The sequence below is a fragment of the Rhinolophus ferrumequinum genome, chromosome 18 (genome assembly GCF_004115265.2).
Source record: "Rhinolophus ferrumequinum isolate MPI-CBG mRhiFer1 chromosome 18, mRhiFer1_v1.p, whole genome shotgun sequence".
Classification (NCBI taxonomy): Eukaryota; Metazoa; Chordata; class Mammalia; order Chiroptera; family Rhinolophidae; genus Rhinolophus; species Rhinolophus ferrumequinum.
In genome coordinates, this window is record NC_046301.1 from 58,876,365 (window position 1) to 58,891,510 (window position 15,146).

Consider the following 15,146-nt stretch of genomic DNA (forward strand, 5'->3'; position numbering starts at 1 on the left):
CACCCTCTCTTGACCAGAAGGCTTCCTCGCCGGGCTCCCCAATGCCACGTCCTACACCAACCTCCCTGAGACCAGTGCCTTCCCTGGGCACCCTCACTGCCCAGTGCTGGACCACGTGCCCCCAGGACACACTTCGCCCCCAGGGCCATGTCTGAGAGCTCAACCTGCCCTCTACCAACACGTGCCAGGACTCAGCACTGGCTTCTTTCTCTTTTTTATTACTTAAAGGAACAGGTGGGTTTTTCTCTGCTTGAGGTCCCTCTGTCCGGCAGACCCCAACAGAAACCAGCTGAGCAGAGCAGAGGCAGCATTCCCGCCACTGCCCACCCCCCAGCAGAGTCCCTGCTCTCCTGCTGTGGCTCCGTATAGGCCCTGGGATGATCACAGGTGGGTTGTGGAGTCTAAAAAGCATGAAAGAATCTGGGAAATTTCCACCACGGTGCAGGCAGCTGACAGCCTGTGCGGAAGGGCAGGGCCGCCATCTAGTGGCCCTCAGGAGAACTGTGCCTGGCTGGAGTAGGACGTGGTGGCCGAGGACAGACACGGGAAAATCTGGCCTGTCACCAGCTCACACCACGAAGCACAGTCCAGGCCAGCGAGTAGGAACCAGCAAGCACTACACACACATACATATACACAAAACATACATGCACATACATGTACTCACACAGAGAAACACTCCCTTACACACTCACACACATATACACACTCACATGTACTCTCACATTCACATGTAAACACTCATGACCCAGCCTGTGGATCTGGACGTGGAGCCAGAAGGCTGCTCGTGGGCACACAGCCCTCACGGCCCACGGGGAGCACGCAGACTGCTGGGAAGGGCAGATCCACTCACCCCACAAGCTGCACTCCCAGGCCCCACCCTCCTGCCTGCAGGTGTGGACTGGGCAGAGCACGGCCTCCTCCCCGTCAGGCCTGGACTGGGGCCTCCATGGAGTCACAGCCCAGCCTTGCCATGGAGAGGGGAGGGGAGAGGCAGGGTGGCTGCACCGCCACTGGGACCTCCAGGGCAGCACTGGGACAGCACCACTGACCAGGAAACAGCTCTGCCCGGTGCTCAGGACCACTTGCAAGCGTGAAATTTAGGCCTTCAGGAAATGGGCATCACCAACCTGTCAATCTTTTCAAATTCATCCCAAAAGGCAAATACCTCCTAGCCAGCCTGGAGGTTTCAACGATCAAGGGCTGATACAAAGCCACAAAATGCCACCAAAGGAGAGAAGTGGACTGAAAACAAGAAGCTCACGGAACTGTAGCACAGCGCAGAGGCCAGAGGGCCCAGGGCCAGCAGGAAAACGGCCCCGAAGACATCCCGGTCCTCGTCCTGGGACCTGTGGACGTGTCACCTCACAAGGCAAAGGGACTTTGCAGGTGGGATTAAGTCGAGGCCCCTGAGATGGGGACGACCCTGGATTCCAGGGGGCCCAGTGTCATCATAGGGTCCTCATAAGAGGGAGGCGGGAGGCTCAGAGTCAGAGGTGGAAAAGGCTGCACTGCTGGCTGTGACGATGGAGGAGGGGCCACGAACCAGGGACACGGTGCCTCTAGAAGTTGGAAAAGGCCGAGAACGGTTCTCCTGAGACCTCTGGAAGGACCTGAGGTGCGGCCCTGCTCGCACCTGAACTGTGGCCCCGTGAAACCTGAGTTAGACTTCTGACCTCTGGAATGTGAGAGAATAAATGTGTGCGTGTTAAGCCAGGAGGCTGTGGTCACGTGTTACAGCTGCCCTGGGACACTCACACAAATGCCCCCACCGTATCTGTCCCCAATGCCCGTCTGAGCAGGAACTGTTCTGTCCAATCAGAGGTAAGGTGACCATGGTCACAGAGCACAGAGCAGGACAGGGAGGCCTGCCGTCCCACCCACGGCTCCTCCTGGCTTCCGGGCTCTCCGCTCAGAGCCCCTGCTCCCTGCCCCCTCAGCAAAGGGCTTTGGGAGGTCCCAGCGACTTAAAGGGGCTGAGGTGGCCCTCCGTCCGTGCCCGTGGGCACAGGCTCAACAGCTCGGGAGGCAGCTCTCAGCTGGGACACCAACACAAGGGAGCCTTGGCCAGTGTCTGCTGGGGTCCCCAGCTGTGCTGTGTCCCCATCCCCCACTGCCCCGAGTTCACGTGGCTGAGGTCCTGAGGGCCACAGTCTGCTCCAAAGCCTCCAGCTTCCCCTCCCATCCCTCTGAGCTGTGATGATTCTTATGACAACAGAACTTTCTAAGACAGCTGGGGAGAGGCAGTGAGATGCAAAGCCCCCGGCTCAGAAGTCTCAGCTGGAAACAGACAGTGAACAAACAGAAGGCAGCTGCTGCCTGCCCTGCCAGCAGAGGCTGGATGTGAGGTGAGTGCCCAGCTGAGCATCCAGAACATGGAATGTACTGCCGGGCAACCCAGCTTGCAGGGCCCAGTGCTCGAGAGAGGGCTTCAGGCCAGCACCTGCAAACCAGCAAGGGACCCCCAGGCAGCAGGGGCCTACTGCTAATCCCACCCCCAACTTAGAGGCAAGGGGAGGCTCAGTGCTCAAGGCCACCCCGTCCCCAGGCCCGCGTTCCTGGAAGAGGCCCCAGTACAACAACCAAGCACCTGAGGCAGTCCGGGTGGCCCCCACCAGCCACCGCTCAGTGTGAGGCTCCCTGGGCATCGGGAAGCTCATTTCCAGAGGGCACGCATCCCTCATCCCCAGACCTGGTGGGTAAACTGTGGCTGCCCGAAGCCAGTGGGGGCAGGGCCAGCAGCTCGAGCTGCCACAGGCCCAACCTTGGCCCACCCCACCTGACAGGGTGGCTACAGGGAGCCACACAGAACGCACGCCACCCCCGCCTGCCCCAGAGGAGCCGATCCCCCAGTTCCACCCTGTGCCCTCGGCCCTGCCCCTCCTCCCTCCAAAGCAGGTCAGGCTGCTGGCCGGACACTCACCAGGACTTGGGCTCCCCGAAGTGCAGGTAGTTGATGCTATACAGGTCCATGTCCTCCGTGTGCCAGGCGAACGTGGTCTTCCACATGCCGAAGTACAGGTAGGGGGTGTTCACGCCCTCGATGATGGTGCCACATTCCCGTTCCACCATGTCCAGGATGGTCCGTAGGTTCCCGATGTTCCACTGGGCCACATCCTGTGGGCAGCGAGCATGCGGTCAGTGGGCCCGCCACCCGCAGACACTAGTGAGATATCTTTTCCTCTGAGCCCCAGACTACAGTGAGACCCCCCCCGAGACCCCAAAGCCAGCTGTCAGCCCCAAGACTGCCCACTTCAGAGCCTCGCCCACCCCAGTATCTGAAAGCCAGCTGCTCACACCCTGCAGACACCCACCGCCCACGCCAGGCAGTCGGGCAGAGCTTCCTCCGGATTCCACGCTGAGTTGGGCGTTAAGTTGGGCGGTGAAGACTGCGGTTTGGTCATGAATAACTAATGTGCCCCACAGTCAATGACACAGAAGGAGGAAGATAACTGCTGAGTGAGGCTGGTCCAGCAAAGGTGCCAGACAGCACTTTCCCACAGAGGAGACAGAGACAGTTCTCAGAACCAGGCAAACAAGGCCACAATCCCCACCTGCTAGACTCATCTACTCCTAATGCCACAAGCAAACAAACCGCGTCTTGTCATAAGAGCTCATAAAATACGCTTTAATCAACTTCCAGTCCCTGGAGAACCCTCGGAGCCTGTTGAGATGCTGAGTGATTGTCAGTGTTCTTTCCCGTCCCAATCCACACTGTACCACCCACTCCTGTCCACACACAGGCCCGTAACAGGGAGGAACCAGTGGCTGATCTTTGCAAGGTGAGCCCTGGCAGGAGCCCAGAACGTGGGGTGGGAGCAGCAATCAGACCCCTCAGTATGAGGATGAAAAGCCCAAGGTGACCTTGAATAGAAGCTGCCCAAGGTCAGGGAACGTCAAAAGGTTTAGGGAACCTAAAGGTTTAGGGAACATGGTTTCCCTAAAGCCCTGTCTGAGTCAACTCACTGTCCAGCCCAACCGTCCACAGGTGGAGGACCCGGGTCTAGTCTAAGCCAGGCGATAACTCTGTGACCAGGGCAAGTCGAGGCTCTGCTCGGGGCCTCAGTTTCCCTGACAATAAAAGGAGAATGTCGCATTAGGTCAGACACAGCAAATGCAGGGCACTGAAGCCCTGAATCCTTCCGGAACCCATGGCAGGCACCGCTCACTGAGCTCGGCGACAGCCCTGCTGAGCCAGCATGGCCGCCGTCCCTCGTGGGACCGTCACTACAACCGACTGCAGGCAGCACCCGAGAACAGCCCCAGAGATTCTCACGGCACGAGGCTCCAATTTTTGAATTTTCATTGAAAAACAATAATGCAGGGTCCTCAAGAGAATAAGAAGATAAGCCACAGACTAGGAGAAAATATTTGCTAACGACACAGCAGATAAAGGACTGTTACCCAAAACATATAAAGAACTCTTCAGACTCAACAATAAAACCAATAACCCACTTAAAAAATGGGGCAAAGACCTGCACAGACACCTCACCAAGGCAGATACACTAATGGCAAGTAAGCACATGAAAACGTGCTCCACGTCATACGTCGTCAGGGAGATGCGTATCCAAACCACAATGAGGTACCGCTTCACACCTATCAGAACAGCCCAAACCCAGAATTCTGACACCACTAAATGCTGGTGAGGATGTGGAGACACAGGAACTGTCACCCACTGTTGCTGGGAATGCAAAATGGCGCGGCCACTCTGGACGAATTGAAGTGTCAGTCAGTGCTTCATGTGGGGACCCATGCAGTTGTCCCGTTTTTCTGACGCCTTTTGGGAAACACGGGCTCTTCTCTGGGCATCCAGGAGGGTCCCCACCCTGCCTTCCCAGGAGGGGGGCGCTATTCTCATCCACTCCAGCCTCACCCAAGACCAGGACTCAGGTGGGGCCCACCGGCTGCTCTCACAGGGAGCACAGGCTGAGTGGACAGACAAGTGTGTCCCAGCAAGAGATGCCCTTCAGAGTGACGAGTTGGGGTGGCAGGCACAGATGGGGACACAAGGGGCCACCCGGGGAAGTGGAGAGAGCTGGATTTTAGCCCAGGGTACCCTGTACAGCACATCCCCAGAAGAGAGCTAGGCTCAGTAACTCTGAAATTCATCCCAGGAGATCCATCCAGGGCTATTTGAGGTCCCGTAAATATTAATAAACTGTCCCCTAACAAACATGGGTCCCACTCAAACCTCCCTCTGCTTCACACCAGCATGTCCCGGGCCCGTGTCACCACCACCAGCATCTGGTCCACACCCTCGGACAGGCCAAGGCCAGGCCAGGGCCCTCCATTGCCCAGGTGTCCTCAGGCCCCCGGACCAGCACAGGGTCTAGACGTGGGTGAACCCAGTGCCAGCCTGGCCAGCTGAGAACTTGAGGCTCCAGGTTTCTGAGGGTGGCAGATCAGGGCCAGCAGGGCTCCACCACTCAGGAGGAAAGATTTTGTAAGTCAGGTCCCTTTTTCACTCATTCTAAGACTTGCACATAGTTATAACTGGAGCCCGAACAGAAAGCCCAGCTAAGCTTCTGTGTCATTTCAATTTCCGTTTTCAAGACACAGTCCCATTCACACTCCTTCCTCTGCCATTTACCAGGAAGCTGAGTCCCTGTTTTCCCCAGAACTTGTTGGCCCTGTGTACTCACGTCATCGTACAAGGAGCCGCTGATGTCAGCCCCGTAGATGGGAGAAACGAAGGTGAGGTTCTTCCAGTACTTGCGTTCCAGGTCGTCGAAGTCCTGGTGTCGCGGAGTGCAGTACCTGTGAGAAAACAGCACACAGGAAGTGGGCCTTGGGGTCAGAGCCTGTGCCTGATGCTCCCAGCTCAGCCAGGCCGCAGGCGCCTGCTGGATACGCCAAGGGAGGGGCTCTGCTCAGACCAGCCGCTGTCCCACTGCAGGGCGCAGCCCCCAAGAACACGGACATGGTCCAAATGCTGCTGAGAGCATTTCTTCCAGGGGGTGAGTGTGTACTGGACGGGCGGGCAGCCCTGCCTGGAACGATGCCCACTCATGCCATCTCCTCAGTTCGCTGGGTCCGGGGCACCCAAGTCACAACGCACAGCAGGGGTAGCTGGAGCAGGTGGAGAGGTGTGAGCTCTGACGGTTCTCTGCATCCCACCGCTCGGCAAACACCAGAGCACTGATGACAGGCCAGGCACTGCCCTGGGCACTGGGGATAGCACGAGAATGGGCACACAACGCCCTGCCCACATAGGACACATGTTTGAGAGCACATGGACTGCCGGGAATGCACAAACGACTTCAGAGAGGGCAGAAGGCCGGGAATAACTAAGAACAGGGAGGAGAGAACAGTGGTATGTGCCCATGACTGCACCGTGTGTACACGAGCGCCTGTGAATGCACCTCGAGTGCACCTGTGAGCACATGGGCGTGTGCACGAGTGTGCCCGTGTGTGAGCCGTGTTGAACCAGGAAGAGGCATGTGGGGAGATGTACCAAAGAGCCCCTCTGTTTGGAGGCACCATTGGAACTGAGACATCATGGGAGGGTGTGGGGGACACAGCGAGCCCCCAGGGGCAGCCCTCAGCTACCCTTGAGGGTAGCGAGATATGGACAGCGTGGCCCTGGGCTGGGTGAGGGTCTGGATTTTGCCCTCTTTGAACTGGGGGACTCTGAGCACGAAGGGGCCAAGACCCACCCAGTGAACCCAGAACAAGCCATGTGCACTTTGTTGGGGGCTGCATGGTACCCACCATCTCTGCACCCCAGGGCCCCTGGTGGCCTGGACTTCACAGATGGGGCCACCGAGGGTCCCACTTCAGGGGTGCTGAGGACTTCAAGGTGTGGCTCCACCCTAGGTGGTTTTGGGGGGCCCGCCCTACACCCACATACTTCTCGCTGTTGGCCAGGCGGCGGTACTCCCCGACCGTCATGGCCTTCTTCTGGATGTTGTACTGCGTGAACAGGCCCGACTGGCCTGTCACCACCTGCTGGATGGGCGCGGGGATCACCACGTCGTCGATGTCGTCGTACGTCTGCCGTGGCTTCCACTCCTTCGGAGGAATGATCTGCGCGGCGAGAGGAGAGTCAGTGATGCCTCCAGAAAGGTCTGGCGAGCAGGCAGACATGCTCCCCCTCTGGAGACCAGTGCCACTCCCTGGGGAGCACACCGGGCTTGCCCCACAGGGGCACCAGGAACCACCTGTACCTTTAGAAAACCCCCAGCAGATCTGGTGCCAGCAACATGGGCACCACCTGCCAGGGCAGAGCTGTGGCCGCCTCCCATGCTGCATTTACAATTCTTTTAAAACCAAACGTGCTCGCTTTGTCACCAGAGCACGGGGCCACCGCGCCCTCTAGCTTTGAAAATGAGCACTGCAGGCCCAACACTCTAGGAACCCACTTCACGGACACATCCAGGGTGATCATCACAGCTCTCCTGCTGGGGAGACATGGAAGGCTTTACATTTGGATGGCAGAGGGCAGGTCATACGTAGCGGTAAGAGATAAGGAAAGTGGGGCAAGGTAACCAGTTGTAAGGACTAGGAATATAAATTAAGAAGGGCTGAGTGCGATGCCTGGGCAGGAGCAGAGGGGAAGTGACGACTCCGAGTGGAGGAGCCTGAGGTCACCTCTGAGACAAGGACAGCAATTTCACTGCAGCAGATCCAGCAGGCAGCCCCCAGGACTGGACCCTCCCAAGAGGTGACAGCTCTCCTGCCCCTCCCCTCCCTTCCCTGCCCTTCTTCTCCACAAGGGGACACTAAGGGCCAACAGGAATGGCTTGGTGTTAGGGGCAGAGGGTCTGGGCACAACCTGAGCGGCCACTGTGCTGGGCTTGCGTGGACTCAGGAACCCAGTCCCAGCCCGTCCCTGTCCCACGGGGCTGGGCCGCAGTCCTCTTGGGCACTGGGCCCACTTCTGCGCAGGCCTCCGGGGCCGACTGGGGCCAATCTCTCCCAGTCCTGGGGGAGAGAGCGCGAGCCTCAAGTCTCCTTCCAGGACGCTTTACAGGCCACCCAACAGCTTTAGGGAAAGGAACTAACCCGACCTGTTTTCAGAGCATCAGCCATGAACTCTGGGAAGGCCGAACCCTCACTCTGCTTGGGGCCAATGAGGGAAGAACACCGCGCTGATGCCCAAGTTTGCCGACAGCTTCCAGAAGGGCTGAAATCCATTTACCATCCCCAAGGATTCCATTAGGGCGTCTATCTCATCGGTGGAAGAAAATGTTTTGCTTGGCAACAAAAACACTTCTCCAGTTGCCTGTTAACAACAGACAGGTGTTGCCTACCTTGTCAGCACACAGCCGTATATTTACAAAATACAAATAAATAACAAGAGCAGTAAGAGGAAGTCAGTGGGTCTCACCCAGGGTGATCCTGCCCCCACAGGAGACACGAGGCAATATCTGGGGACATCTGTGGTTGTCACGACTGGGAGTGCTCCTGGCATCGAGTGGGTGGGGAGGCTGCTCAACCCCTCACAGTACCCAGGATGGCCCCCCCCAGAGAGTGACCTTGCTTGGATGTTACCACTGCCAAGGCTGGGACCATAAATTGGAGTCACATTGGGACAAGCCACCTCCTAGAGGACACGACTGTTCAGTGGAGGCTCGTTCTGGGGACATCGCTCCCCTGTGTCAGCTGCGGCCACGATGCAATAGGTGTCTGGGGTGCCTGTGTCTGATACAAGGCCACGTGACAACAGGGTGCTGAGGTCAGATTTCAAGAGAGAAATCTGAAGAGTCGAGTGATAAACTAAAACATTCAAGGCTAGAAATGGAAAAAACAAAACTGAAAGGGGCTGTGCCTCCAGGACCCAAGATGTTCTTTCGTGTTGAAGCTGCTTTTTAATTACGTGTGCAATGCCCACTCTTTACAGAAAACCTGACTTTGTTCCTGAAGGAAAGGGCCGTCACCCTGAATGGGCTCCAGACCCAGCCAGCGGGGTTCACCAAGGGGAACCCACTTCAGTTCTGTTAGAGGAAGTCCATCCTTAATCCCAGTCCGGGTCAAATGAACAAAACGTGTCACTCCCAAATCACATGCCCCTCCAATGAGAGCCTGAGGTTACTTTGTTGATTTATGCTGTCTCTAACACACTGCTGTGTGAATACATCTGACAACCAGGGAGGGACCGTCACGATACCTGGTCTGCACGTGTGAACCACACTTTCCTGGACACATGCTACTCAGGTTCTGAAACGTTTCATGAAAGAAGGGCTACTTCCAGCTGGTCTGGAACCCAAAGCTTCTGGAAAAATCCCTTAGCCACATATTGTAGCCTACCACCCTCACAGCTCTGGGAAATCAGATCTGAATGGAGGCTGTCCACACAAAGGACATCTGAAGGTCATCACTTAAGACCTTGGAGCACACTGACTGTCTCCACTTGGTGCCTCAAGGGCCCTGTACAGCCTGCGACTGACCCCTGCTCAAAGCTGGAACGCAAGTTCAGCCAAGGTCAAAAGGAACAGAAAGGCCACATACCCCAGGTGAATAAGGAGACACCAGGCAGGTGGTCTGGGTGTGAGTCATGTGGCAAAGCCAGGGAGTCTGGGCAGCTGGGGCAGAAGGTGTGGGGGACCCTGCAAGAGGGCAGGAGTGAGGGGCAAGCTTTTGGCCCCCCAAACTGCCTGCTTCCAAAGCCCTTTTGCAGGGGGCAGGTCTGGCAGCTGAGAGCAGGCTGCAGGACTGTCCTCAGGGATGCACTCAAGCACCAAAGCACCCTGACCCCTCCCACAGGACCCCACACTGCCCCATCACCCCACACCCCACTCCATGCCCCTCCCTGGCTCCTCATGCCCCAGCGCTTCCCAAGCAGCATGAGCAGGTTCCCAGCCCTGGTCTGCAGGGGGCCGGGACCCACTGGGCACAGCCCCCAGAGCATGCACAGAGCAGCCAAGGATGACGACGGGCCGCCTGATGGCTCCAGAGTGGGCACACCCAGAGCTGCTTCCAGCGGCAGCCCTGGCTCCGCCTGTGCACGCTGAGCACACATCCCTCCCAGCTCCACCGGGCCCCGCAGCTTTTCAGAGGGGACCAAAGACAGCGTTTATGAAAGAGGAAGCTCCTACCACGGCACATGCACACACACACACGCGCGCGCACACACACACGCACACACATGCACACACACACACACAGAGAAGGGTAGTCAAGGCTGAGGAGGCCAGGGTCAGGGACACACCTGTGTATGCAAAGCTGGCTCAGGCCAGCAGGACACCGTGTCCTTTCTCCAAAAGAGACTGGCAGGCCTAAGGGCCAAGTGCCCCTGTGTAAAAGACGTGGGAGGTGCCCAGGGCCACAGCACCTGCTTCCCTGGGCCATCTGTCCCCACAGAGTGGCAGGGAGGCCACTGAGGGACCAGAGGCACCACATACGGTCCTTGAGAGATGGGAGAAGGGGAGTGTGTGCCCGTGTGTGTCGGCGTGACGCTAACCACCAGGATCTGTCAGCAACCGCACTGTGCCCCCGCCCCTCAAGCACACAGTACCCCGTGCCCCCCCCCAGCGGGTTTCAGAAAGAATCTGCGCATCCAAAGGCCACTATCAGTCAGAATGAAAGCAGCAAATAAACCACCACTTAAAAGAGAAAAGGAACAAGTTTTGCCTTTATGCAAAACTAAAGGCAGAGGGAAAATCTGCCCTGAAAATATTTGCCTCACAAAAAAAACGGCTGCCTCCAGTCCAAACGTTTCCCCTCGATCCAGATAAATTAGCAAAAAATTAGTCCACCTGAATTAAAAACCTAAAACAGGGACATCAGGGTTCAGAGAAGAACTGTCGAGACAGCGAAGGAAACGAAGAAGGAAGAGGGAGAGTGAAAGTAAAGGCACGGATCACACAGACAAGGGGGTGATAGAAATGGCGAGGTTGAAAGGACGGCAGAGAAGCGATGGGGTGGAATTTAAAGGTGCTTGCGACAAAATAGCCCGAGATATTCATTTACTACAAGTTTCCGGCATAGAGGATGACATGAATCCAAAAGCTGATGGGCCGGCTGAGTCCCGGGTAAAGTGGAACTAGGTCAATGACAGGAGACAAAGCGGGAGAAAGCATGCCCCACTCCCACGGGCACCAGGATTCTGAGGATCGCAGAATCTCCCTACCACTGCTGACCTGCAGTGGACGCAGAGATAGGGAAGGGTCACCTGACAATGACACCAGCCAATCAACGGGTCAGCGGAGCAGAAAAGCCTCAGATGCTTCCGAACCTGCTAGAACCCCAGGCGCAGGGTTTCCAGAGCCCTTCTCATATGAGATGACAAACCAGCCAAGGGAGACACGGGCAGTGAGCACTAAAGCTATTTAAGGGGAGAACTGAAGCTAAAACGACAGTGGTGGCCATGGTTCCCAAACTAGATAAAAATGTTCTGCTTTGTCTATATTATCATGTGTACAGCGAACAAAAATCAAGAGGAAAAGGGGAGGAAAAACGATGCCGCCAGCATACTGCTTTCCTTATCTCCCAAGGCTGAGACTGAAGGCAAGAATGTAACGGGGACAGGAACTGATACTAGCAACAAAACCAACCCAAAACGGGCGGGGTGGGGGGTGGGGGGTGGAGGGGCCGGGCAGCAAGCTGCAGCCCACGGCTTAAATCCCACCCGCCGCCTGACTCTGTACAGCCTTCAAGCTAAGGTTGGTTTGTTTTGTTTTCATTTTTAATGGCTGAGGAAAAATTTTCAGAGTATTTTGGGACAAGTGAAAGTTCTGTGAAATGCACGTTTCAGGGCCCATAAATAAAGTTTTATTGGCGCACAGCTGCATCCGTTGGTTTAAGGGTCTAAGGCGGCAGAGCTAAGCGCTGGTGACACAGAATGTCCAGCCGGCAAAGCTGAAAATAGTATCTGGCTCTTTGTACAAAAGATTTCGCAACCTCCAGATTTAAAGGATAGACAACTAGGAATCTCAGATTAGTGACAGTCATTAGGAAGCAACTAGAAGAGCCCCAAACAAACAGATTACAAATCTTCCCAATTTTGGGGCGAGTAATGCCACACACACAGGTTCACGTGAACATGAAGAATCACAGCCATTTACATTAAAAAGCAACCCGGCGAGCTTGTGTGTTTGTCTGCACGCACACATCCACATGTATGTACACGTATGTGCGTGACACACCAAGGAAGGAGACAGAAGATGATGGCATCCGTGTTGCTTCTGGGGACAGGAGCTGGGAGACAGGGATGGAGGGAGCGGAGGAGACTCACTTGTCACTCTCGCCCAGTCACACTGTTTGGACTTGCCTCCCACATGCGTTACTGTCTCAAACAAATATCGATTTCACTGGGAATATAAATGCAAAAACTAAGCCCTTCCCGGCATCAAATGCCCCAGAAGCCTCCCCAGACTCTCGACCCCTTTCTCCCCCAGGCGGGGTGAGACTTGGCACCGTGAGGTCCTGGGTGGCCACTGCCCACTGCGCGTGTCCTAGCACAGCTGTGTTCCCGCCCCAGCTTGCCAGCTCCCACGGGGACAAGGGCCGTGCGAGTCACTGGTGAATTCCAGTGCCCAGGACAGCACCTGGCACAGGGAAAGAACCGTGTCCTGTCTACAGACACACGAGGGCGGAGGCGCTGCGTGAGCACTTAACGGTCACGGACACGCCCAGACACGCTGCGCGGGGCCCAGCACGTCACCCACCTTGGCCAGGCCTGCCCGGTGGGCTCCCTGGGACTCGATGTAGGCCACGTATTTGTTGAAATCCTTAAACTCTTCCATGGTTGGGCGAAATGTCATGATTTTACAACTTGGGTTCTGGGCCCCGTGATCCTCAGACCCCATGGCTGCAGCTGAGACGTCGCCACACCTGCAAGGGAACACAAAGAGCATGAGCACGGTGCCCTTCTCCCTCAGAACGTGCTGAAATACCCCCAGCTCCCGGGAGCCACGCGCTGCGGAGAAGGAACTGGGAGCCGACTTCCTCACTCTGCTCTGGCACAAAAGACCAAAATGGCTTCAACTAATTAAAACCAGAGGTGTCCTAGTTCTAAAAGCCAGCGCGATCCTGGAGGCCAGAGCACTGATTTTAAAGTCGGGGCCTCAGAAATAAAAGCTTTTCTTATCGGGGACTCAAACCAATGCGTGTCCTTCAGAGCTGGACGTCCGTCCGGCCAGACAGCAGCGCATGGCGAGTTATAGGTGAGTGAGATTGTGTGTCAGTCTGTCATCTTTCAAGATTTGAACCTGCGAGCAGGGGACCCTGACTCTGGGCAGTGCCCACTCTAAGCAGCACATGGGTCGCTCCAGGATTGGCCTGGCTACTGTCAGCAAACCCAGGCCCAATGAGGGCGGGAGCCTGGAACCTGGCCAGAACGGCTCCTCTCCTTCAATCAGAGATGCTCCAAGGCGTCCTGGTTACAACCACGCCTGGATATCTCAGCACAGAAGGGGGGAGTAGGGCTGGGTCTGTACATCCCAAAAATTCACTGCTGGCACCCGAAGAGGATTCTTGGGAAGGAGGCTGTAGGTTGAAGAGACCCCCCTCCTGTCCCCAGAGTTAAGGGGACCCAGTGGGGGTCAGTGGCCCAGCCCAAGCAGGAAGAGGCTTGGTGACGGTCTCTGGGAAGGGTCCCCCAAACCCAGACTTCCTCCAGGATTTAGAAAAGGTCAGAACCCGAGTGCACACAGACCCGAGAGCTTGGAAGACAATGTAACCAAGTCCACCTCCTCGCACCCCAAAGTCAGCTAGGGAATGAGGAAGCTCGGAAGCTCACTGGCCCCAGAAGGGGGGGGGGGGGTCCATTCACCAACATGCAGCCACTGGCTCCCAAAAGGCAGGCCCTGCGGCGGGCACTAGAGGGCAGCATGAGCCCAAGAATCGCGGCTGAGATGGTCACCTCTGTGGGAAGGATCTAGAGGCCCCAGGCCCGCAGGCATCCTGGCCCATGCCTGGGGCATAGGGGGCTGGGGTAGGGGGACAGCAGCTAAAGTCCCCCCCACCCCGCCACAAAGGGTCACACTCACAGCTGGAGGGCCACAGAGGATCCTGACACACACACAGGCCACTGCTACACCCAGGCTGGGACCTACCAGGACCCTCTTCCCTGTATCCACAGGGAGTCTTGAGGCTTCTCAAGGGGCAACTACAAAGCTGAGGTGCACATGGCAGGCCACCAGTGCCTGTGACACTGTGGGCCGGCTCACAGGGATCCACCAAGAAAACACGGTTTGTAAGAAAAGGGGTTGTCACAGCCCCTCGGGAGCAGCAGGCACCACAGGGCCCGAGCCTCGGCAGCCTCCTGGAGGCTGCCCCCGTTGGAGCCCTGAGCCACCCTTAGCACGGACCACCACACCGTCCTAGCCATAGCCTGGGACCTGGATCCACACCTGGGACCTCTCCCCTCTTCCCAGCCCACCTTGCGCTCTCCCTCCTGCCCAGACACAGCCATGCGGGGCTCCCAGCTCCACTGCACAGGGGCTGACACGACAGTGTGTCCGTCTGTCTTAAGGGGACAGACCCTGACGCCTGTACGACTGTGAATATCGGTGTGGACATGAGCTGGCTAATGGCGTGGAGGGGACCGCAGGAGGGCAGGCAGAGGAGGGAGTGGCTCCCTGGCCGGGACATCAGAGGAGACACAAGCGTGAACAGGTAAGAGCGCTCCTCGTGCTCCCAGCACCCTAGCCCCCCACTCCTGCCTATGCCCACCTCGTCACCCCCCAAGATTTTCCCCACCTACTGGGGATGCTCAGGGTCTCTGCCGCCCACGCATACCACACAGACCATCACACCTGTCCTCTGAGGCCAGCTGCCTGAACATGACTGCCCCAGGCTCAGCCCCTGGTCCCAAGCCTTGGCGGCCAGGCACAAATCCACAGACAGGTTCCTCAGTCTGTCACGACCCACACCCGGATCCAGCAGCGGTGGACACACAAGCACTGCACAGGCCCCCAGCCCTGTTCTGTGCATTTCACGTTAGCAATTCATCCACTCCACACAGTAAGTCCATTTGTCATTGTTCACGGAGGAGGATACGAGGCCCCACAGGGGAAGTCACATACCCAGGCCACACGGCAGGTACGTGGCAGGGCCAGATGACCAGCCAGGCTCTGCCGAGACAGCCTGAGTCTCCCACGGCTCGCGCACCCTCTCCCACCCTGCTGAGTGACAGGTGCCAGGACCCATCCACACCCAACAGCTCTCAGGTGTGACTCGGCCCTGGCCAGCTGGCGGCCGCT

General features: G+C 57.2%; 1 protein-coding gene across 3 annotated transcripts in view; it reads right to left on the minus strand.

The window, feature by feature from the left end:
• KDM4B (lysine demethylase 4B) overlaps positions 1-12,749 on the minus strand; it is a 93,729-nt gene extending 80,980 nt beyond the window's left edge. For all 3 annotated transcript variants that reach the window (XM_033134159.1, XM_033134158.1, XM_033134160.1), the window contains exons 1-4: positions 12,609-12,749; positions 6,851-7,026; positions 5,643-5,757; positions 2,924-3,117 (exon numbers count right to left, since the gene is read on the minus strand). In XM_033134159.1, coding sequence (XP_032990050.1) covers positions 2,924-3,117; positions 5,643-5,757; positions 6,851-7,026; positions 12,609-12,749 — 626 coding nt within the window. The remainder of the gene's footprint in view (positions 1-2,923; positions 3,118-5,642; positions 5,758-6,850; positions 7,027-12,608) is intronic.
• Between the last annotated feature and the right edge of the window lie 2,397 nt (positions 12,750-15,146).